The sequence below is a fragment of the Myotis yumanensis genome, unplaced genomic scaffold, assembly GCF_028538775.1.
Source record: "Myotis yumanensis isolate MYYU_CA2020_CCGP unplaced genomic scaffold, mMyoYum1.0.hap1 SCAF_2, whole genome shotgun sequence".
Lineage (NCBI taxonomy): Eukaryota > Metazoa > Chordata > Mammalia > Chiroptera > Vespertilionidae > Myotis > Myotis yumanensis.
In genome coordinates, this window is record NW_027223753.1 from 31147991 (window position 1) to 31172291 (window position 24301).

Below are 24301 nucleotides of genomic sequence, written 5' to 3' on the forward strand. Positions count from 1 at the left end.
GCCAAGTGGCAGAGAGAGGGTGAGAGAGCACGGGAGAGAGGTTTTATAGTAAGGGGAGGAGAGAGGACTGTGGGCCCTGCCGATTGGCCAGGGTCAAGTTGGTGTCTCGTTACACAGGATGTGGTCATCTCCATGGCACGCACTTCCCTTGGCTGTCATTGGTTAGTTTAAAGAAATCCTGGGTGTGGCTAGCAGAGGCTTGGGCTTCCTGGAAGAAGGTACCTTCCTGAGCACATGGCTACTGCCCCAACATGGAGGATACGGGGCAAGATGGAGGGGATAGCCCTCGCCCTTTCACTGCACGCCCTACACTGGGAATCAAGCATGCAACCCAGGCATGTGCCCTTGACCGGAATCAAACCTGGGACCCTTCAGTCCACAGGCCACCACTCTATCTGCTCAGCCAAACTGGCTAGGGCTCAACACACTCTTGAGCAACGTGGTGATGGTGGGAAGAATGGACATTACTTATGGGTTCAACAATATGGACTTGCCCCACCAAGGCCTATCTAGCTAATGCCACGACTGTATGCCCAACTTACCATCAACAGAGACAATGTTGAATACCCAAGATATCACCATTCAGAAGGGTTCCTCTGACTACCTGGTGCCAGGTTGATTCCACTGGATCCTTTCCAACATGGGGAGAGCAGTGATTTGTCTTTATGAACGCAGCCAGAATATAAGTTTCCAGGCATCAATGGAGGGAGTGAGGGTGGTTTTCTCACTATTATTACAAACAAAGCCCCACAGTATTAGTTTCCTGTGGGTACTGGGACCGATTACTATAAACTTGGTGACTTAATGCAACAGAATTTATCCTCTCACAGCTCTGGAGGCCAGAACTGCATCCGTTTCTCTGGGCCTGAATCAAGGTGTCAGCAGGGCTGCCCTCCCTAGACTCTGGGGGAGAATCTCTGCACCCTGACTCTCCCAGCTTCTGGTGGCTGCTGGCATCCCCTTGCTGTGGACACATGACTCCTGCCTCTGCTTCTGTCTTCATATTGCCTCCTCCTCGTCTGTGTATGAAATCTCCCTCTGTCTCTCCCTCAAGAGGACACTTGCAATTGGATTTCGGATTTACTGGTTAATCCAGGGTAATCTCCTCATGTCAGATCATTAACTTAATTGCATTCGCACAGATCTTTTTTCCTTATAGGGTAGCATTTTACAAATTCCAGAGATTAGGCCCTGACATCTTTGGGTGGCTACTATTCGGGCTACTGCACCCACTCACAAAACTTTTGCTTCTTGTCCCCACAATGTTGGGCTCTGCTAGTTTGGAGGTCTTAGTTCTCAAGGGAAGGGAAGCAACAGTTTTCATTGAATTGGAAGTTGAAACTTCTAACTGGCCATTTTGGGCTCCTCATGCCACTAAACCAGCAGGTAAAGAACGAATTAATGTATTGCTGCCTTACTGATCTTCATTACCAAGGGGAAACTTGCTGCAGGAGGATTAGGGTGAGGAGGACTAGGTCTACAACCAGGGGAATCTCTACAGTCCCTCTTAGTGCTTCCATGTACAGTAATAGAAGTTAATGAGCCCTGGCCGGTTTGGCTCAGTGGATAGAGCGTCGGCCTGCAGACTGAAGGGTCCCGGGTTCGATTCCGGTCAAGGGCATGTATCTTGGTTGCAGGCACATCCCCAGTAGGGGGTGTGCAGGAGGCAGCTGATCGATGTGTCTCTCTCATCAATGTTTCTAACTATCCCTCTCCCTTCCTCTCTGTAAAAAATCAATAAAATATATATTTTTTAAAAAGAAGTTAACGAAAGCTACGGCACCCCAAACCATGCAGGGCCATTGAGGATTCAGAACCTTCAAGAATAACTATTTGGGTCACTCTACCATGTAAAGAACCCTAAGCAGCTGAGGTCCTGGCCGAGGGCAAAGGGAACATAGAAGGGCAATAGAAGAAAAAAAGATATATATGATCAATAGATATACAGCATAGGTCAACTATGGCATTGTGATGAGTTACCAGAAGGCCTGCATGCATATTTTTCTTCCTTGCTTGGGGTGTGTGTGTGTGTGTGTGTGTGTATGTGTGCATTATATGTTAATTTATTTTCCCTCTATTGTTTTATATAAATTGTGATGGCTACCTTAACAGCTTATTGTTTAGTTGCAGAAGGGGAAAAATTAACATTACTCAAATGTGGATTCAACAACTAACTCCTAGAGATGGATACATCTATTGGATGGTGGGACTTCCTGTTTTTCCCATTTTTCGGGGAGAGAGTTGCAGTGTCTTCATTTGTATGCAAGATAGTTTCATCTTATTAGGTGGAAGTTACTGTTGCTACATGCAGATTCAAATATGTGTGGATTGATGTGTTTGGATACTGAATGTCCAAAGGGGTGGACTGTAGCAGTTAGTAAGCTATTATCTTTAAGTGCCAAATGCAGGGTCTGTCATACATACTAGTCTGTCATACTAGGGCTGGGACTCTTCAAACCACATTACTCCTTTTAGCTCCCTTTGACAATAAGGGACACTAGAGAAACACTGGAAGGCAGGAGGAGTGGAGACCTCCTTCTTCCTTTACTTACCAACCTTATCAGCAACAGCCTGGTAGCAACAGTTGATTGCAGCCTTCGGCATTTTTCTGCACTCCCAATCTTCAGTGCATCCCCTAAAAAGACTATCACCAACCAGATAGCAACCCCTCTTCAGACCTCTGAGCCTAGCACTTTAGGGCGCATCTCCAATCAACTTGTGGGTTCTGCTAACCCCAGCCTCTTCCCTTGTGTAGCTGCTTTAGGAGCTGTAGCTGCTTTCTGCAGTGATTTTTCTCCAGGTTGTCTCAGTGTTCTCTTGTGTTCAAGAGTAATACAAGTGTAACCCATTCCTTATGGAAAATTCTCTTTGTTGAAAAACCTAGTATAGTTTATGTTTCCCTGACTGGGCCCTGGCTGATGTACACCATTAGGAAAGTGGCACCACTCTTCACTGAGGTACTGAGCCAAAAGAAAGTTAATTTGGAGGTGCAGGGGGTCATCATGAGAGGTCAGCTTGCCTGAGAGGAAGGCTGAGACAAAAGACAGATTGCTGATGTGTTTTATTACCTGGATCTAACTATGCATGGAGCCAAACCCAGTCCTTGGACTTTTCATTATCTGGGCCATTAAGTTTCATTTTTGCTTAAGCTAGAATGGATTGAGTTTTTGTTGTTACAATCAAGAGTCCTGACTAATCCAAATCACCTCCTCCCACCCCCGGCCAGGTGCCCCACACCACAGCCACCAAACAGCCAAGGCCAACCACATCCTACAGAAAACTTTAATGAAACCAATAAGTTAATAAGTTAACAAAGTGAGGTACTTGCATATCTGAGAACCGGTTTGGTGGGGAACTTTGCGGAAGGAGCGAGGGCTTCTTCCCCGGTCTCCTTTAGTCAGAGGATAATCCCATTCTCCTGCCCCTCTCCACAGCTCTGTCTCTGAGGGGCCCAGGGGTGGCTCTCTGGGGACAGTGCAGTGCAGGTGAGGTTAGCCGGCATAGGCTCCATCCAGGGCATGATGGTGACATGCAGAGGGCATGTTGGGCAGAGGCTGGGCACCATGGGGCTGAGCAAGATCCAACCCCAGCCCTGGCGCTGGTGCATGCAGGTCCCCAGTCATGAGATGCAGGTGGCTGGGCCTGAGCCCCTTGTTCACTGGTACCCCACAGAGGCTCCCCCTACACATCACTCTCCTGCCACCTGCAATAGCTTTGCAGAAGAGGGACAAAGAGTGGGGATACCAAAGAGGTGCTGGGGGCCTGGAGTGGGTGGGGGTTTATGCCAGTAGAGGGGCTGCCAATTAAAGTGAACAGTGGGGTATGGAAAGAGGGGAAACAGTGCATGTGAGTGCTGGATGCACAGTTGGTGCCTGAGCAATGGTGGTTGCTAGGTGCATTATTTTTCTCTCTGGGAGTTACAGTGACCAGGAAGGCAGCAAGCCTAGATAGAAGCGGGCCTGATAACCATCTGGGGAGGGGCCTGGGGTCTTTCCAGTGCTGTCCAGGCCCCAGAGGCCTAGGCCTGAGTTGTGCTGTGGGGACATCGAGGGCCCTTGGGGGCAGGCAGAGGCAGCAGTTAGGGCTCCTGGACCAGTGAGGAGTAGATCTTCTTGAGAAAGGAGAGCTGGTAAAGCTCTGGGGTGGGGCCTGGAGAGACCTGGGGTCCCTTCAGTGCTCCCTCTCCTACCTGGATGGAATGGGGGGCACCACTTAGTGGACATCATCCTGCAAGGACAGTCCACTGGCATCACCTGCAGAGGTCCTGGGAAGGCTCAGTGACTCTGTGCTAATGTCTCCATGTGTGTCAGTGTGAGTGTGAGACTTCCTGCACGTCTGGGGAAACTAAAGAGACATGTTCCTGTGACGTGGGAGCATTGTCTGTGGGAGATTTCGGGGAGAACACAGAAACGTGTGCTGTAGAATGTGAGTGGAGGGCCAGAGAGAGGAGTGGACACCTGGCAGGAAGAGGGTGCTCCCAGGAGGGGACACTGGAAAGGGAAGAGGCCCAGATGCTGCTCTTGGAGGAGGTAAGGGAGAAACAGGCCCCATGCTGGGTGGGGAGGGGTGATAAGCCAAAGAGTGGAAATGGAGACCATGGCCAAGCAGCCTGAGACCAGCTACTGCTGGGGGCCCATCTCCCAATGAGGGATGGGCAGAGGGACCCCATGGGGGTCCCCAAAGTTGCATATTTAACATAGTTTGCATATATGGTGCCCACCTGCTTAATGGCAGGGTCCTGTGCTTGTGCGTACCTGTGAGGGCACCTTGGGCCCACCCCCAAGGGGGCGGGGACTTGGCAGGAGGGCTTCCCTGCTCCGTCCGAAGGGCGGGCCGAGAGACCTCACCTTGCATAGCTGGAAGCTGGTTCAAGACCCAGAGCCCCAGCGACCCGCTGCCACTCTCCGGGCAGTGCCCCTGCCGCGGGCGGGTTGGGCCTTGATGGAACGGGCAGGGCACGGGGCGGCCCAGAGGTCGCGGGGCAGCGCTGCTGCTGCCCCCTGTGCGGCCTGGCATCGCACGCTCCTGAGGTGGGGCCCGCAGCCCGCATCTCGCCTACCCAGGCAGCTCAATACCGCGCATGGCCTCTCCCCGCGAGGGGCGAGTTCAAGTAAGAGCAGAGTCCCCAGGCCTCCGGGGGCGGGTCCGAGCGCCAGGCCGAGGGGCTGGCCGAGTGCGTCCCGACGCCGAGAAGCCCCTCAGTCCATGTTGGTGCTGACCGAGCGGGAGATGCTGAGCGTCTGGGCGGAGACGGAGATGTCCTCGTGGTCCACGGGGCTGTGGTAGTCCGAGGTGATGTCGGGGTCTAGCAGCGGCGCTTGCACGGTGCCCAGGCTGGCAGAGGTGCCCGAGCGCAGGCACCTCGAGTAGAAGCCCAAAAGCAGGTCCAGCTTGTGCTCGATGGACTGCACCTGGGGGCGGGGCGGGGCGCGGGTGGAGGCGGGTCTGGGCCGGGCCGGGAGGCGGGACTTGGGGCCGGGACGCTGGAGGTGGGGCTTGGGCGGAGCGCGGCTACGCTGAGGGCCTGGCCGGGACCCGAGGCCGGACACGGCGTGGAGGAGGGGCTTGTCCGGGGAGGGGCGCGTCTGGAAGGGCGGAGCTCGGAGGGCGGGACGAAGCTGGGAACCTGGGGCTTATTCCTCCGAACAAAAGTAAATTGGAATAATCCGGGCGATCGGGAGACACCCAGGCGGGGTTAAGGAGGTGGGACTTGGGCGGGTTTAGCTGAGACTATAGCGACCCGGGGCGGGGCTCGGCAGGAGAGGGTGCGATCTCGTGGGCAGGCTTACCGGGAGGCGGGGCTTATCTGTGGGGCGGGGCTCTGCTGGGCCCCAGTCGCGAGGGTCCAGCCTGGGCCTCCTGGGCTGGGGAGTGGTCAGGGTGGCGGCTCTGAGAAGCGCAGCCCCCCTTGCGCTTGACCCCGCGACTTTCCAGAGCGTCCGGGTGGATGACTAGCTCGGCCACACCAATGAAACGCCCTCTGCGCACTCACCTGCTTCTCCACCTTGACCACGCGGCCCATCATACTAATTTCATCCGCCGCCTCGGTGTCCGAGGGCCCCTTGTCGCCCTTCTCCCGGGCCTTTCGGTCCCCGGGGCACCTGCCCACAATCTGGTCCACCCTGTGGGGGAAAGGGAGCTGTCAAAGGGCCCAGACACACGCCACCCCTCCTTCCCACAAGATCTGGAGGTTGCCTGCTGAAAAGGGAGACACAGCCTGCACTGGTGGGAGGGAGGGGGCCTTGCCAAACGGAGGGACTGGCCACTGCTTGGAGGGTGTTCCACTGAGCTGAGCAAAGGCATCACACAGAAGCACGACAAGTAAAACAATCACCTAGTGGGGGGACAGGTGGGAAATGGACGGGGAAAAGAGAAAGAGACACAAGCGGGGCTGTGAGTTTTAAGGCAGACCAGGCTGGAGCTGGCCCCACCTTATTTTTCTGCTCTTTTTTACAGTAAAATTCCTGAAAGTGTTTTCTCTACCCTCTATCTCCAATCTCTCTCCTTCCGTTCTAAAGCCTACTCCAGTCAGGCTTTCACTTCCACCACTTCATCAAATCTGCTGTTGTCAAAATCCCAAAGGACCTCCATGTTGCCAGATTCAATGATCATCTCCCAGTCCTCATTATACTTGCCCTATTAGCAGCGCTGGGCACATCTGAGCACCCCTTCCAGTGCTTTCTTCATCTGGATTCCCAAACACCAGCCTCTCCCGGTTCTCCTACCTCACTGAGTCTCCTTCGTTGCCTCCTTTATCTCTACAACCTCTAAATATTGCAGGACCCAAGGTTCGCTCCTGGAACCTCTTCTATGCATTTACTCTCATTCGCTGTGATGTCTTCAGTTCCAGATGTTCATTCCACTATACACTGTCGACACCAAATCTATATCTCCAGCACCATACCTCTCCTCTGAACCCCACTCCCTTCTAACTGCCAGATCATCACTCCACTTAGATGTCTGATAGGCATTATAAACCCAACATGTCCCAATTTTACCGATCAAAACTTGCTCCCTTCATTGCCTTCCCCATGTCAACAGACAGCAACTTTTCCCTCTTCCTTAAGCCAAAAACCCTGGCTTCATCTTGGACACCTTTTCTCCCCCTTTTATACCCCATCAGAAAACCCTATCAGCTCTATCTTCAAAATATATCTAAATCTAACCATGTCTACCCTTGGTCCAAGTCCCCATCATCATTTGCCTGGATGTCTGAAGTAGCATCCTCAATGGTCTCCCTACTTCCATCCTAGTTCCCTTAGAAGCCATTGGCAACACACCACCTAGGGTGATCCTTTTAAAATATAACTCAGATCTCACCACTCCTTGCTCAAAGCCCTCCAATGCTTGCATCTCACTTTGGATGAACACCAACATCTTCGCAGCGGCCTACAGGGCTTTATACAGTCTGAGTGCCATTAGCCTTCTAACCTCATCTGCTACTTCTCTCTCCTCAGGCACAGTCGGCTCCTTGCTGGCCCTAGAACAACACTCCAGCCACATGCCCATCTCAAAGCCTTTGCACTTGCTGTTCCCTCTGGAAAACATTTAAACAGCCACAGGGCTGCTTGCCTCGCCTTCAATTTTTTTTCTCAAATGTCACCTTCTCTCCTGTTTAAAATAGAAAACCCCAATACTCCAGCCTTTTTTTTCTTAGCATTTATTACTGTCTGATATATTCCATCTGTTCTCCTTCCACTAGAATGAAGGCCCCATGAGGGCAGGGACTCTGTTCTGCTTTCTACCATATCCCCACTGCCTGGCAAGTAACAAATACCCAATGACGATTTCTTGAGAGAACAAATGAATGAACAGGCAGTGAGAATTCCGGCCACAGAAGGGCAAAGTGTAGGTGATCTGGGGTCTTGGTATGAGAGTTCTTCCTATATGCCGGGTGGAGAGAAGTACCAGGGAATTCCAGAGGTAAGAGGTGGGCAGTATGGAGGACAATCCCCTTGGGAGGTTATTATTTTAAGCCCATTATTTTATGACCAGGAAACAATCATGTAAAGACGTCTCCTGAATTGTGCAGGCCAATAGGGTTCTTACAGAGGACCTTTCGCTGGCTCGTTCTTCAGGTTCGAGACAGGCTAGGGATCTGGCCTCAGCCGCGAGAAACTCCAGCCTCCCTAGCGGCCCCTAGGGGGCACTCGGGCTTCGTTCTGGCTTTGGACTTGGGACCTGGCGCGCAATCTGGGGCCAGGGCCTCCCTGCCCGGCTCCTGGGTTGGGAAGCAGGCGCACCCACCGGGTCTGCAGGCTCTTGATCCGACCCAGCATGTCCAGGTGCCCTGCCGAGTACTGCTCTATGACGTCCTTCACGTCGTACGGTCGCAGCGTCTCCTTGAATTTCCTTTTGGCCACCAGGAATTTGAGGATCCTGTGGAGGGAGGGGCCGGAAGAGTGTCTCAGAGGGAATTCTTTTCCAGCCCCGTCACCGTCCCTTTGCTGCCTCCTTGTCCAGTACCAAGGCTCCTCCTGCTTGGACCCCCGCAAACAGCCTCTGCTGAGCCTCCCAGCCTCCCTCCCTACCCACCATGCCCCGGGACCCAGAGTTTGGTATTCTTTAATGTGCCTATATGTGCAGTCGCATTTGCCTGGGAGGGCAGGGACTGGACCGGGTTGCTCCCTGCTAAGTGTGACACTTTTACTGATGACAGCTTGGACAAAGACATTTTATATATATATATATATTGATTTCAGAGAGGAAGGGAGAGACAGAGAGAGAAACATCAATGATGAGAATCATTGATCGGCTGCCTCCTGCACGCCCCCTACTGGGGGTCGAGCTCACAACCTTGGCATGTGCCCCTGTCTGGAGTTGAACCCGGGACCCTTTAGTCCACAGGCTGATGCTCTATCAACTGAGCCAAACCGGCCAGGGCTGGACAAAGACATTTTTTGCATTCCCTCAGCATATGCTTGTTAGCACAGCTGTGCTGGACCTGGGCACCCAAAAGGCCGTCAGATCCATTTGCTGGCCTCAGGAGCCCTGGTCGGAAGGGGGCGTCAGAGGACATAAACAATTATGGGCTGACAGGGGCCATGTCAAGGACTAGAGAAAGAAGGCTGGGGGCCCTGACAAGGGAGGCATTGGCTGGTGCAGTCAGGGGACAAGTCTTGGGAGGGGGACGGAGGGAGGCTTTCTGGACAAAGGCAGGCAGGACCCTGTGTGAGTGAGTCGGGTCAAAGTAGCCGAAACAAGTTGGGAAGGAAAGGAAGGTGGGGTGGGCGTATGAGCAGACGGAAAGGGATTGGCCTTGAGATAGAGGCTGAGGGTACTCTGCAGAGCCCTGAATCCCTGGTAGAGACTGGGCAATGAGAATTTGGGTGGTGGGGAAGGGTCTGTTCTGCCAGCCTTGGAGGGAACCTGGGAACCTGGGGTTTATTCCCCCAAAAGAAATTTAGGCAGGAAGACCTGTTCCCAGGGATAGGCCTGAGCCGGAAGCGGGCAGTGAGGTGAGATGCGGGACAGCAGTGAGCAATTCAGGACTGAAAGACCCCTAAGTCTGAGCTGATTTCACTAAGTTGACTCCCGTGGTTGGGGCAACAGGGTGGATGGTGGTGCCACTGGCTGAAACGGAGACCAGGAAGAGGACCAGGTTTGGGGCGTGCTGGGGGCAAGGAGTCTGTGGGGTGGCCAAGGAGTGTTGACCTGGGCCAGGTGGCAGCTCACGCATTGTTTCCTGGAAGGCAGTCACTTGGAGGGGAGAGATAGGATGTGCAAAAAGAGGGTGAGAAGAGAACTGAGGTTCTCGGGGGTTGGGGAGGAATCCAGCTGACTCTGGTTTTTAAAGGAACACAAAGGGAAGAGGCTTGTGGGCAGGTGCATCAGCCAGGGAAGAGGCAGTGAGTCTGGAAGGCCTGGGGGTGAAGGCATCTGTGGAACTCAGGCTGGAGACAGAGACCACGCCAAGGAGCTGGGGGGCCAGATCCATGCTGGGCTGGGGCTAAAGAGCTCAGGAGACTGGTCACCCCTTAAGTGTGGAGGCAAGGAGACAGCCAGAAGAGTCAGTAGGGCAGGGGTTTTCAAACTTTTTGACCAAGACCTACCATAAGAAATATATTTTATTTCAGAAACCAGTCCACACATACACACAAGCACATACCTGAAAACAAAGTTTCATACACATCATTTACCCTCACTACTGGGACGCACACTGATATTTTCTTCTTTTTTTTAAAAAAAATTTTTTAGGCAAACAATGGCCCACTAAATTGATTTCATTAAGTTGACTTCAAACTGCTGTGACCTGTGGTTTGAAAACCATTGCTCGGCCCTGGGGGAACAGACAGGGTGAAGTCAAGACACAAGGAGAGAGAGAGACAGTCTGAAACACAGATGGAGGGAAAGAGCAGATGCTGATGCACGCCAGGGAGAGAGAAATAAAGAGAAAAGAGCCAGAGGTAAAACGAGCAAGCGGCTGGGGAGAGAAGCGAGGAGGATGCTGTGGGCGTGAGGAGAACAACCATGACCGGCAGCTGAGCCAGCCGCCCCACCCAGCCAGCCCTCCCATCATAAGAGTATGCGGAAACCCTGCTGGGAGCCATATGCCACCTCCACACCCACCCACACAAGGGTGCCAGGCGGGCAGCAGCTGGTGTGCCCGGGATCTAGGCCAGGCCTGGCCATGAGGGCAGACCCCAGATGGGGAGCAGCAATGGGTGGCAGATGAATGGGGGGAGGACCCACCTGAGGCCTAAGTCTCACCTGACAGAGCGGATGACCGTCTTCACCGCAGGCATGACATCATCCACCGTGAGCTCGCACTGGTAGCTCTTCTCCTCTGCCACTTCCTCGGAGGGGCCCTCTGGAAAGTCAGGGGACCCAGGTGGTGGCAGCAGAAGGGGCCACTCCCACCCCTACCACCACATGCCCAATTATACTTAGAAGTATTGATAGGGAGACCAAGGCCCAGAAAGGACCCAGAACCTTCCTGGGGGCACAAGGCAGACCAGATTCCAGCCTCCCTCGATGCCCTACCCAGAGTGGAAATCCCCAGTTCATTGCACGGCATCTCCCTGTGGCCAGACAGGGTGAACATTTACCTGGTGGCCAGGCGGAAGCACATCTGGTCTGGCCTGGGGGGAACGGCACTGAGCCCTGGAGGAAGCCCCACTAGTTCTACTACCCAGGACGGGGAGTCCCTAAGAAAAGGGGCTTGTGGCCTCTGCACACCATCAGACACACAGTCTATCCTTGAGCCAAGAGGGAACCAAGAGGGAAGGAAGTCAAGGGGCTGGCTCCCCTGCCCAGCTCTGCCACTGGGCAAGGCCCCTAAATCAAGTCATTTCCTTCCGGATGAGAGAAATGGCTTTTGCCAGGCTGGTGCCCTGACTGCACAGAGAGGTGATGCTGTCCTGGGCCCTCAGGGAACAAGGTGGTGGGAGGCCAGGTATGTCCTTGGGCATGGAAAGGAGGCCCCAGGCACCAGCCTTGCCCAGTCTCTCATGGTTCGTGTGGATCTATAACTCCAGGAAAGGCCTCTCCGAGTTGTCAGCCAGCCGCGCATTAGGGGCTGACCCAGCACAGACCAGAGGCAGCATAGCTGAGTCCTCTCCCTCCAAGGTCAAAGGGGCTTCCTGTCCCCATCCTCCGTCCTTGTTCACCCGCCCCCTCCTTTTCGCACCCAGGGGCCTGAAGCATGTCAAAGCTGGGAGAACTCTTCCGGGGAACTCGGTCCAGCCCTCTCGTTTTCCAGAAGAGGACATTGGGTCACAGAAAGGGGCAGTATCTTGCCTGAGTCACAGTGTAAGTCAGGAGCAGAGCTAGAACTCAGAAAAGTGACCTTTCTGGTTAAAAAGCGACCCGCACCAGGTTCACTGCCTGTGCCTGCTGGCTGGGCTGGGGAAGAGGGGCAGGGTGTGGAGCATGGGCTATGGAGCTGGTCAGGCCTGGCTGAGAGCTCAGCCTCCAGGTCTGTGAAATGGGGACGCAAACAGAACCTATTTCCCAGAGCGGTTGGGAGAAGTAAACCAGAGAATCCACTGTGGGGCTACACACAGTCCCGGCTCAGCAAGTATGGGCTCCTGCTCCCTCCAAAGCACATTGCACTGCAGCTCGCTTTCGATGAGCACTTTCTATATTCCCAGCATCCTTCTGTTCACCTCCCATGGACAATCTCCTTTAATCCTCACAATAACCTTAGGGAGTAGATACTATTATCAGCCCCACTTTAGAGATGACAAGAATGAGTCCTAGAGAGTCATCCTAGGACTTTACTCAAGACAAATGGCAAAGCCAGGATTCAAACTCAGGGAGCCTGGCTCCAAAGCCTGTGCCTTTAACCACTACCAGATGCCACCCTCCGAATTCTCATCTGATTCTCAGGCTGGAGCCCTGCGAAGCAGGTATCGTGACACCCATTTTACAGACCAGAAGGTGCCCGAAGATAGTCAGCCAGGTGCAGACCCAGGACTGGAACCAAGTCTTTCCACCCCCAGCTCAGACTCTGTCCCCACCCTGCCACCCTCAGCAGGTCCGGGGCCCCAGGCCCCCAGGGCTCACCCTCAGCAGAAGAGCGGGGTTTGAGTCTCAGAGAGGCCCGGAAGCGGGTGCGGTCATTGAAGCTCCAGCTCTTCTGGACCTTGGTGGGGCTGGTGGCCTCACCCACCTGCTCGCTGCTTGGGGAGGTGGCCATTGACGGCGGTGCCAGGTGCTGCTTGGAGGGGCCTGTCCGCCGCTGGGAGCTGCCTATGCGGATGCGGTCTTTGATGCCCATTCGGCTACTGGCAGGGCAAGTTGGGTGGGGGAGAGAGCCAAGTTAGCTGGAGCTGGGGTGGGCATGAGTAGAGACATAGCTGACTTGGGACTTGGGGGTGGCTGTTGGGTCTGGTTCTCCACCAAGTGGAGACTTCCTGGGATGGGACAAGGGTGTGGTGAGGGGAGCCCTGACTCCGACAAGAAGCTAATCCAGGGTCAATCTGAGCAGATCCTCCCCCTCCCTCACCTCCCACCCCTCAGTGCCCAGACAGATAAGGGGTGCACAGGAGACAGATGTCAGAGTGGAGGGAGTGATAGAACCCAAGAAGGAAGTCAAAGACGGACAGGAGGACAGGGGAGCTGGCCCGGCCCAGATGGGTGGGTGGGTGGAGGTGGTGACCAGCCTGGGCAGACAGGCTGTGAAAGGATGGAGAAGCTCGCCTGGCCATGCTCACCAAGGTGAACCTCCAGCCCCTCACTGTACCCAGGGGCAGGCTATGTGGAGTTGAGGGTGTGTGTGTGTGTGTGTGTGTGTGTGTGTTGGCATGCACACATGTGACAGTGGGTACACATGTATCCGTGTGTACATATGTTGGGGTGTGTGTACATGTGTCAGTTTATATTTCCTTCCTCCTTTCCCCACTCCTGGAACTATTTGATCCCATACTGGTCAAGGCAGGGCATTGGGACCTGTCCAGCCGCACAGGCAGTTGTGCTGCAAAATTCCCGAGGTCTCCACCACACGGGCTTCAGTGTAAGTGGTGCTGGAGGCCTGCAGTGGCCTGGCTGCTGAGCGGCCTTGGCCCTGTTTAGCTGCTGGGCCCACATGTATGCCCAGGACACATAGGGTGTCTGCCCTCCCGGGGAAGGTCTGTAACCTGTTCTTCTGAGGTCTCCCCTGCTCGAACTCTGCCCATCTGGGCTGATAACCTGCCTATGTGATCATGGATCCCTCCTCCACAGCTCTACTTGCCTGTTCACTAAGCCCCCAGAGAACAGCACCTACACACGTCTGTGCTCATGTGAGCACACACACGCATGTCTGCATGTGCTCAAACTTCCCTTCCCACATCTCAGTTCCCCACCACACCCCCAAGCCATGGAGGAAGGCAGGTTGGGGGGCTCAGGTTCCCCAGAACAGGTCCTGGATAACCATTACCTGGTAGAGTAACTCTGTGTCCAAGAGGTTCAAGGACCATGTCATCGCTGTTGGAGCAGGACCTATGCAAACGTCCCCCATCCCATGCCCTGTGGCTGCCTCCCTGCTGTGGCTTGCCACTTGGAGGGCCCCTAGCAGATAGGTTTGGGGGCCCTTCTGCCCCAAATGTCTAGGGCCCTGGCTCAGAGAGCATCAGCCAGTCTCAGAGGAGCCTGAGGTGGGGCAGGAGCTGGGGGACAAGACTGTGTCACCTACTTTCCAATCAAGGATGGCAGAGGATAGATTCTGGTTTCAGGGTTGGGTGGAAGCCGGGGTCCCCCATGCTCAGGGCATGGGGTCCAGGGTACAGAGTCAAGGTACTGCGGTAAGGGAGATCTTGAAACCAGAGGCAACTTCGGAAAGGCAGCCAGGATACAGAGCCATCCTTAAAGGTTGGGGCCTCTGCCCAGAGGGGAGAGGTGATAGGTCAAGGGTTTGGGCCCTGAAATCAGAAGGGAAGGACAGGGGTGGCCCCCGCAATCTAGCATGCTGTTTTCTGGCCCAGTATCCCCTCAACACATCCCAAAAATTCCAACCAAAGTTTGAGGTTGGCTCTCCCAAACTTTCCTCTGCAGAGCCATTCCTTCGAGCTCTCCTCATGCTGGCAAGCACCCCCACACCCGCCCGGCCCGTGCAACCCCTCCTCCTGTCCTCCACTCCTCCAAAGGGGAGAGGAAGAGAGGGAGCTGGAGAAGACCCTGACACTCAGCCAAGGGCCTGGAACTCCAGATCTCTGCACCCAACACATCACTCCAGTGGTATTCTGGGGGAACGGGGTGACCTCCCTGTCACGACAAGTGTGCAAGCAAGACAGCTTGCACTCAGCAGGACTCGTCCAGGGAAGGTCTGGGGGCTTGTACTAGAGGCCTTGAAAGGTCCCTTTCCAGCTCTGATTCTGTGACGGTTGGCGGGTTGTGGGTTCTGTAACTTTCCAGCCAGCCAGAGGCCATGGGCTCTGCTTTGATGTAAGAAGGCTGTTTCCCCAGGGGGCGGGGCTAGATTCCAGCTCCTTGGACAGGGCCCAGAAAATGGCTCCTGTGAGCCTCTCTGGAGCCTAAAAGCTCAAAGAAAATGGAAAGAAACCTGGCACACGGTGGACATGGAAAGGGCGCCTTCCTTTCCCAGGCTCCTTCGAACACGCAAGGTCCTGTCTCACTGCCTCAGCCCTCCAGCTCTCAGCCACTTCGTGTGGTGGGTTCCGTATTTTCCATCCCTGTTTTATAGATGCAGAGGCAGGTGAAATGACTTGCCCAAGGTGGCAGAGCTCCTGTGGATGGAGCAAGGACTGGGACCCTGTCTTCTCTGGCTGTATACGCTGTGTTCTTTCTCTGGGACAAGCAATCACCCACACGGGGGAAACTGTGCTCGCTAGGGGGCACTTGGCACTGTCTGAGACATGTCTGGTTGTCACACTGGGGTGTGCTCCTGGCACCTACTGAGTAGAGGACAGGGGTGCTGCTAAATATCCAACAACGCATGTGGCAGCTCCTGATAACAAAGAATTATTAGACCCAAAATGCCAATGTTGCCAAAATCAAGAAACTCTGATCTAAGCCATCTGTTGGTGCCTGGGAGATGGACGGGGTGGGCTTGACTAGGGCTGTCCTATTGGGGGAGGGAGTGGGGCAAGCTCTGAGCACAGGCTGCCCTCTGACTGACCTAGGCCCAACCCCTGCACTTACTTCCACAAGGGATTTCTTTAAGGGCTCACCATTTGCCTGCCCAAGGCCAAGGTCGTGGAGAAAGGGAGGCAGCCTGCTCTTTCTGGTGCTGCAAACAGCACCTCTTTTCAGGACTGTGGAAACAGCCTCACCACTGGCCCATCTGCCCTGGCCTTGCCTTTCCTGACTCTCATGCCCACACGGCCAAAGTCGTCTTGAAAAGGGGCAGACCTGGAGACTCTCAGCTTAACCCTTCAGTGTGTACCCACTTCCTACAGCCATGGTTTCCAAACTCCTTTTTAAAATAAGTAAGGTCTTGACTGCTCAACAAGCCAAAGCAAATGAGGCCAGCATCCATACAGCACTTCCTACGAGTCAGGAAGCAGGTCCTATTATCACCCACATTTTACATCTGAGGAAACTGAGGCACAGGGGGCTTATGTCCAAGGTCCCCGAGCGAGTGAGTGGCAGCCAGGTTCAGACCCAGAACCCATGTTTCTAAGAAACACTGCCTCTAGCCCTGGCACTCACCTCCTACTCATGGGCCCCCAGCCCACAAGGCTCCAGAGGCAGGAAACCCAGGACTCCATGAGCCCAAGCTGCCAGGCAGTGCCAAGAGGACGAGGCCCACACTGGGCTTTTGGGTTCTTCATGACCCCGCTCTGCCCCCAAGCTCAGTTCCTGACCTCCCACTCTCAGATCTGGCCACGCTGGGCTGCCTGGTCCTTTGCCATGGCTGTGCTCTCTCTCACCTCCTCACCTCCTTGGCCTATGATGCCCTCCCTCACACCCACTGTGCTTTGGACCTCCTGGGGGTGAAGTGCCTGGCCCAGGCTCAGCAGGCCCTCTGCTTCCTCCTCTGCTACACTTATCACACCGAATAGCGATTACTCTGCAACTCTCCAGGCACCATGTTTTCTTCATCACAGTGTCCCTAGTGCAGGCCTGGCATGGGATGTGGTGATGATGTGGCTAAAAGAGCTGGGCTCTGGAGTTAGCAAGGGCGGTACCAATCCCACTCCTTCAGGCATCTGCTAGGTCCCTAGGTGGGCAGTGGGGAAGCTAAACCCAAGGCCCAGCAAAAGTCAGAGTGGGAGGGACCCTCATAGAGCCTCTAGTTCAATCTGCCCATTTCACAGATGGGAAACCGAGGTCCAGAGAAGAAAAGCAATTTGGCCAAGATCACACAAGGGGTCAGCAGCAGAGCCAGAACGCATCCCAAGCCTCCTGTAAGTGTCCGTCCTGGCAGACTGGGCACCAGGCCCATGCCCCAGACTTGGCAGAGGCATCCCCAGGAAGATGAGGGGCTCATCGGGGCCCCAAGACAGATGGCAGGCGGCAGGCACATGCACCTTGTTCTTGGCCCATCCTGTCCCCCTCTTCAGCCCCCAAACTGGGTGGGGCAAGGAGGAGTAGGGACAGGAGGAGCAGGTAAGGGGTACCTCGGTCTCCAGCTGGCGTGGATCCGAAAGAAACTCCGTTTATTACTAAACATCTGGCTGGAAAGTTGAGAACAAGACACAAACAGAGGTTAGTGGGACGGAGACAGGTGGGCAGAGCATGGGGAGCTGCCAGGATGGGGCCAGCCTCCTGTTGCTGGTGGGAGAAGGCCCCCCACCCAGACATCCACTGGCCCACATTCCCAGATGTTCTCAAGCTTTGCATGAGGATCTCCTGGGGAGCAGGTTAAATATGCAGAATCGGTGTCTGTTCTCCAGAGGTTCTCCTCCTGGGGACCTGGGCAGAGATCCGGCTGTCTGCATTTTCAACAAATACCCCACCGGATGCTGATGCAAGAGGTCAGTGGACCGGGCTTTGAGAAACACTGCTTTAGCACCTCATCACACAACCCCAAAGAGAGGAGGCTCTGGCCCTAACCACGGATGCCCCCAGGAAGTCCTGCTCCCGTAGTCCTGGGAGTGTGCTTGGCCTAGTCCAGTGGTCGGCAAACTCATTAGTCAACAGAGCCAAATATCAACAGTACAACGATTGAAATTTCTTTGGAGAGCCAAATTTTTTAAACTTAAACTATATAGGTAGGTACATTGTTATTAACTTAATTAGGGTACTCCTAAGGCTTAGGAAGAGCCACACTCAAGGGGCCAAAGAGCCGCATGTGGCTCGCGAGCCGCAGTTTGCCGACCACGGGCCTAGTCCATCCACAAGCACCACGGAGGGTGTGAGCATTCAGGTGTGTGTGTGTGTGTGTGTGTGTGTGTGTGTGTGTGTGTGGTCCCATCTGTGGCATCCCCCCGCCCCCCCCATGGGTCCCAGACAGCCAAGATTAAGGATATGGCCATTTAGCCTGAGGCTGGTGCCTGACTGCCTAGAAGTCACAGCTCAGCTCAGTGGGGTCACTTAGTTGAAGGAACACCCCACCATCAGCACCCCGAGTCCCAGCCATGCAGACACTCCAGGGCAGACAGGCGTAAGGCTTGGAGTTAGTGACAGCCAAGCACTCACTAATCATCTGTTCCTAGGCCTTGGGGGGCCTGGAGACCCAGAGCAGCTGTGAGGGGTGGCACAGGTGCTGGTCACAAGCTAATCTCCATCCCCCGAACCTTCCTATTTAGATAAGGTGAGGCCAGAGTGAACTGGAAGCTACAGAGCACCCTGGCTCAGCTGGGCAGGGTTGCACCAATGCCAAAAACTTTTGAGTTTCTGCCTGGAGGCCGGGGCCGGGTTCGGATGGGAAAAACAATGACGGCTTTAGGCCGTGACAGAGAAACTGAATGCGATGCTCTTCCAGGGAGCTGCCAGCCTGGCCTGGCCCCTCCCTCCAGCCCCAGACTTGGAGGGCTGGCTCTGCCTCTCTGTTAAGCGCCTCCACCCCCCAAGTGTCCTTACTCAGAACAGGGAAGAAATGCTGCTCCTAGAGTCCCCTGCACCAAAACCCCCTCCTCCCAGCTCCCCAAGCTTTTCTGCCCAGAAACCAAGAGAACCAAGAGCTCCTTATCAGCTAAAACATCACTGATTTGCTGCCCAGGACCCAGAGGCTCAGAGTGACTTGATGGCTTTCTCAAGGACACACAGCATCAGGTGGCATAGGTGAGCTTGCACCGCGCTTCCTCCTCCTGACCACAGAGTGGGTCACCTCTTCTCCCCTCCCTTGTTCTGGGCCACAGGCTCAGCATCACACCTGAGGCTCAAGGCCCAGATGCCCGGCTGGCTGTTGCAGGGATGATGTGTGAAGATGAGACAAAACAAAGAGATGGGCAAAGGACAGATGAGAAATGAGGGGGGACTGAATCCTTAACCTCAAAGCTCTACTCCCACACTGTGAGTTAGGGGGCTTCCCTTATCCAAATAGGCTTGGAAATCCACTATTATGAACATTTATGTGTGTGTGTGTGGCGGGGGCGGGGGGGGGGGGAGGGCAAACATTATTTCTGTGTTTTTTCTAGATGCAAAAGCTCCAGGCAAGTCAGGTCTAGGGGTAGAAGACTGCGGGGAGCAGCAAACTGTCCCTCAGAAAAGAAGAAAGGCATTGTGGGAGAATCCCAGGAGGATCCCTGGGATTAGCAAAGCTGTGGACAAGGGTTACACAAGACAAGAGCATTAGTCATTGGTTGAGTTTACGTAGGTCCTACAGCAGTTCTTAGTCACAGAGCTGTCTTTCCAGCTGGCGTCTTGTTCCCGAGAGGCGAGTTCAGTGTCAAACCCTTTCTAGAGGAACATGCTGGGGGAGGGGTCCCTGCCCTCACACCCCAGGACGGTGCCCACGATTACCTGAGCCGTAAGCACCTGTGGCCAGCGGCCTCCTCCTCTCTCCAGCTTCCCAGGAGGGATGGGGGTGCAGGGATGGAAGAGTGAGGGAGGGGGGAGGCATGGAAACAGAGAAAGAAAGAGGACAACGGAATGAATGGAGGAGGTGATAGGAAAGGATGGTGGGGACAGATCCCCCACTCTCCCAGGTGACAAAAAAGGTGAGTGCAGCCTGACCCCTCCAGAGAGGCTCTCAGTCTGTATCTGTCAGGCTGCTCGACAACTGCCCAGGCCTCATGACAAGACCTGGGAGTCCCCAGAACAGGCCCAGACAGCCATGTAGTGGCTGGACACAAGTCTGAGAGAGGACGAGACAGAGAATGGAAGAGGAGAAGAAGCAAGAGGAGGCGGTGGCCCCAGAGGGCCCCTACCTTTCCCCAGGGCAGAAGGAGGTGCTGCCCGGCCGGTGGCAGGTGGCAACGGGCGGGTAACGGGAGGGCGCTCCGTCGGGTACTGGCGCCCGCCGCACCTCCAGGGGCCGTAGGCCCCCATTGCGGGCCCGTTGCACGTGCTCAAACAAGAGGGCCAGCTCTCTGCAGGAGAGGGTGCCATCAGCGGCAGGCAGGGCCCTGGCACCACCCCCTCACTCGGTGGGCACTGAGCTCCTGAGCTACATCCAGCCGGGCCCTGCCTCTCTCCAGGGACTCAGCAAACACGCCAGGCCGGAGCAGGCAGCGTACGGTGTGGGAGAGACTAGCCTCCCTCCCTCTCTTTCTACACTCAGTTCCTGGGAAGGCCTCAGGGATGCCAAGTATGGTTGTGCAGGCTGGGCACACTCCAGAGCACCCTCACGAGGGGGCAAGTGGGAGCTCAAATGCAGCTCACTCTGCTCACCAAGCTGTGCACAGGGATCTGGAGCTGTGCCTACCCGGCGGCCAGTGGCAGCCCTGAAATCCTCAGCCTCCAGAGTTGACTCCGAATTTTAGGGGGGGAAACTGAGGCTGGAGAGGGAGATGTGATCGGGTGGCTAGCCAGCTCCTTCCCCTGAAGCTCTGGGTTATTGGAGACCGGATCTGGGGCTCAACTTCTTCATAATTCTCCAGGCATTTCCTGTTTCCATAACCCAAGGAAGACAGCTCCCCTTTCTACCTTTCCGTTGTATAGATGAAGAAACTGCGGTCCAAGGAGCAGGAGACCTAGTCAACCCAGAATCTCCAAACCAAGCTCTGTCCCTCTTACCAGAGGACCCAAGATCACCCCAACCCAAAATCCTCCCCCCTCCTCCACGCACATCATATTTCTAACAAACCAGCCCCTGCGCCATTCCCCAAGGCCGGCCTTGAGTCCTTGGGTTCCTCCTGGAAAGGGCAGCTTCTCCTAAACTAACTACCCTCCTGGTCTCCACCAGCTGCCAGGTGGAGAGATGGGGAAACCAGTGTGATTCTGGGAGCTCCCCTTCCCAGGCCCCTTCCTCCTGCTCCTCCCCTGGGAACCCCCTGGGGCTGGGAGGGAGTAGGGAGGGAGGACGCCAGGTGTAGGGATGAGTGGGATCATGCAACAGCTGCTCTTGGAGAACTAATGAGGCCAAAAAAAAAAAAAAAAAAAAAAAGGCGCCAGCAGAAGCGCTGAGCACAGCAGCCTGGCCTGCCTTGACGCCGCTTGATGCCCGCCTGCCCGCGGGACCAAGCTGTGCTCCATGGTCTTCATTCCTACCTAAGGGCTTGGCCAGGCACCTGGCCACACAAACCTTGATGATGCAAACCTGCATGGAGCCACCCTGTGCAATCTTACCCCGACCTGGGTCAGTGGACAAACTCACTTCTGGGCCCTAAAGCTGCTGCCTAGTACAGTAAAAGTAGGTACATATTCACACACAGAGGTACTATGTGGGCTCTTGCACCCAACTCCGGCATGCCCATTCAGGCCCATCCCAGACTTTCTCGATCCATTGCAATACGCCAAGCTGGCAAGGTTAACAGTGCCCCCAACTCAGACCGAGGGGAGATGAGCTGGCTGTGCCACTACCCTGGGTGGCAGTGACTCCGGGGACGCATGCAGACTGCCAGCACTCCAGGGCTCGGGTTCATCCAGAGGGGCAGGCAGGGCTCTACCCCACGCCCTGTGCTCAGTGTCCACAGTCTTCCCATGGCACAGAGAGGGGGAGAGAAGACCCTCCAGGCTCTGAGGTAGGTAGGATCTGCAGAGCCAGCCCCAGATGCGCCCTTGGGAGCCATCATCCCTTTCCCACCCTCCAGGGCTGAATCCCAGCCATTCGTCCTCACGGGGCATTACTGGCAGCCCCTTTCCCGCCTTCCCCCTGCACCAGGGCCTACCTGAAGGATGGGAGGATACTGTCATAGTAGTACCAGGTGGCCGTCAGGTAAGCCCGGTTCCTGTCAGTGGAGTATAGGCGCCATGCAGCCTGGTGGTATGAGGGAAGGGAAACGGGAGACAAGGCATCAGTGCGGCCTCTCAGCCCCCCACCAACCCTCTGCCCCTGAGACAACCCAGGCCTGGGCCAGCTGAAGGGTACGCAGAACCATAAGCCAGTTTCAATTCCATAGCCACCAGCAGGGCCAGCCAAAGAAATGGTGGCCTAGAGGGAAATGACTTTCCCAAGGTGACGAGCAGATCAGCCTCAAAGCCAGGGACCTTGGAGTACAGCAGCTAAGAGCTGGGGTTCTGTCATCAGGTAGACGGGTTTTCAATCCTAGCTGTGCCCCTTATGGGCAAGTTAAGTAAAGCTGCAGAGCCTCAGTTACCTCGTCTGTAAAATGGGTGTAATACTACTTACCTAACTGGGTGTTGAGAGGATTAAATAGGTGAGTGTATGTGATATGCCAAGTGTAGTACCTGGCATATAGTTGGCAGTTAATGCCAAGTTCCCCTGTTAAACCCTCCTGTTATCTCCCTTACTATACCACTGATAGCTATCTATTCATTGTGAATTTGATTAATGTCTTTCCTTCTCCAGTGGTTCTCAACCTTCTGGCCCTTTAAATACAGTTTCTTATGTTGTGACCCAACCATAAAATTATTTTCGTTGCTACTTCATAAGTGTAATGTTGCTACTGTTATGAATCGTAATGTAAATATCTGATATGCAGGATGGTCTTAGGCGACCCCTGTGAAAGGGTCGTTCAAGCGCCAAAGGGGTCGCGACCCACAGGTTGAGAACCGCTGCTAGACTGTAAGCTGTGTTTTGATCACCACTGCATCCTCTGGCACATGGTGAGTATTCTGCAAATGTTCAAGGAATGAATGCTGACTGAGTGAATCATTATCACTAACAACCCCACCCCCTCTTTCCCAGCTGCCTGTCACTGCCCAAGGGTTGAGGAGGGGAAGACAGAGCATCACCTCCCTCCGCATTCATGGACTTGCAGGGTTTCCTCGCAGCAGGAGGAATGAGGGTCAGACAAGAGGAAGGTCTGTTTCCTTCCCTCCAGGTAAGGGGAAGAGCCAGGAGGGACTGTGAGTGGGGCGATCAGCGAGGGCAGGGAGGCATGGAAGCTGTTAGACACGGCGAAGTAGAACTGGCCCGGGGTGCCCCCCCTTTTGGGGTGCCTGTTGTCCTCAAGGGACTGCCCACTGATGAACTCACCAGCCGGGCACCCTCCCAGGACAGGAATATTTTTACTTCCTGCTTGCCTAGGCCCCTGGCATAGGCTGGGGAGCAGCTGCCAGACTGTCTCATTAATTATGGGCACCACAATACCAGCTGTCTCTCGGCATGGAAGTGCCAGCTGCCTGCCCCTCCAATGCCCCTCCAAAGGCCAGCTCCCAGGGGACAGTGGCCATTGTGCCCCAGGGACACTGAAAAGGAAAGGCTAGGCTGGTGGCTGGAGATAGCGGGGATGGGAGCGGAATTCCACCCTGGGGAGGAGAGATAAGGAGGGGTTGAGTCAGACTTGGGTTGGGGGTCAGAGGGGGGCATGCTGGAGAGGACGCCGATATGGCTGTGCCTACATTCCCTGAGCTGTCTCCCGCAGGTGAGTCTCTTGCACACACACTTGACCAGGGAGAAGCCAAGGCTGAGTCACAGAGTCACCCAAATCTGAGCCCTTGTCTCAGCCCGTGCCCCATCAGAATGCCTCAGCACAGTGGGGAAACTGAGGCCACACACTGCTAGTTTTTACCCCACTCTTCTGGCTGCTGCTTCTATCTCCTTGGCTGGCTCAACTTTGCCTGCCCAGCCATGAAATGTTGAGGCTCCAAAAAGCCCAGGTCTGGCCCATCTTCTCTGCTCCCTCTTTACCCACGAGGGGAGCTCATCCAGGCCCAGGGCTTTGTTAGGTCTACATGCAACAGCTGTCCGTTTCTGCCCTGCCCATTTCTCTCCTCTCAGAGGCACATCTGGCATCCAGTTGCCTGCTCAACATCGCCACCCAGGGGCTCAGAAGACCCTCAGACTCCACATGCTCCAGGCAAACTCACATTCTTCCGGCTCCACATCTGGTCCCACTCCAGAGAGCAGGGCCATCAACCATCCAGTTGAGCAAACCTGGAGGTGTCGCCCTACCTGGAAGTCATCCTGCCATCTCCCTCACCCTCACTCCTGATGTCACTTATTTCACCTCTTAAATATGCAGAATCTGCCCATTTCTTTCCATTTCACATCACCCAGCAACCTGCTTCGCCCAGACTGTTGCCAGAGTCTTTTCTTCCGGTCTCCCACACTTACCTGAGTCACCGTCCAATCCATTCATCACTTTTCAAAACACAAATATGATCATGTCACCCGCTCCCCTCCTTCAGACCTGTCCACATTGCTCTTAGGAAAAAGTGACACTCCTCCCTGTGGCCCCGCGTTTGGGCCTGGCCCACCTATCCACTCTCCACTCTTCCTTCAGCTCCTGTTCTGGCCCTGCTAGCTTTCTTCAAGTTCGTCAAACACACCAGGACCTTTGCACATGCTGTTCCCTTACCCTGAGTCTCCCCGCTTCACCTCTTCACCACTTAACACCTACCCATCATCCAGCTCTCAGCTCAAGTATCATTTTCCCAGGGTAGCCTTCCCTGAATCCCTCTTCAA

At 54.9% G+C, this 24301-nt stretch overlaps 1 protein-coding gene across 2 annotated transcripts in view; it reads right to left on the reverse strand.

The window, feature by feature from the left end:
• Window positions 1-3211: 3211 nt before the first annotated feature.
• Window positions 3212-24301, reverse strand: part of KCNQ4 (potassium voltage-gated channel subfamily Q member 4) — a 58840-nt gene continuing 37750 nt past the window's right edge. The window contains exons 8-15 of one of the 2 annotated variants that reach the window (XM_070405001.1): window positions 21600-21688; window positions 19698-19859; window positions 17004-17060; window positions 12508-12728; window positions 10711-10810; window positions 8248-8379; window positions 5993-6122; window positions 3212-5411 (exon numbers count right to left, since the gene is read on the reverse strand). In XM_070405001.1, the coding sequence (XP_070261102.1) occupies window positions 5199-5411; window positions 5993-6122; window positions 8248-8379; window positions 10711-10810; window positions 12508-12728; window positions 17004-17060; window positions 19698-19859; window positions 21600-21688 (1104 nt within the window). In that variant the 3' untranslated portion in view covers window positions 3212-5198. The remainder of the gene's footprint in view (window positions 5412-5992; window positions 6123-8247; window positions 8380-10710; window positions 10811-12507; window positions 12729-17003; window positions 17061-19697; window positions 19860-21599; window positions 21689-24301) is intronic. The other variant, XM_070405000.1, reaches the window with a different exon arrangement.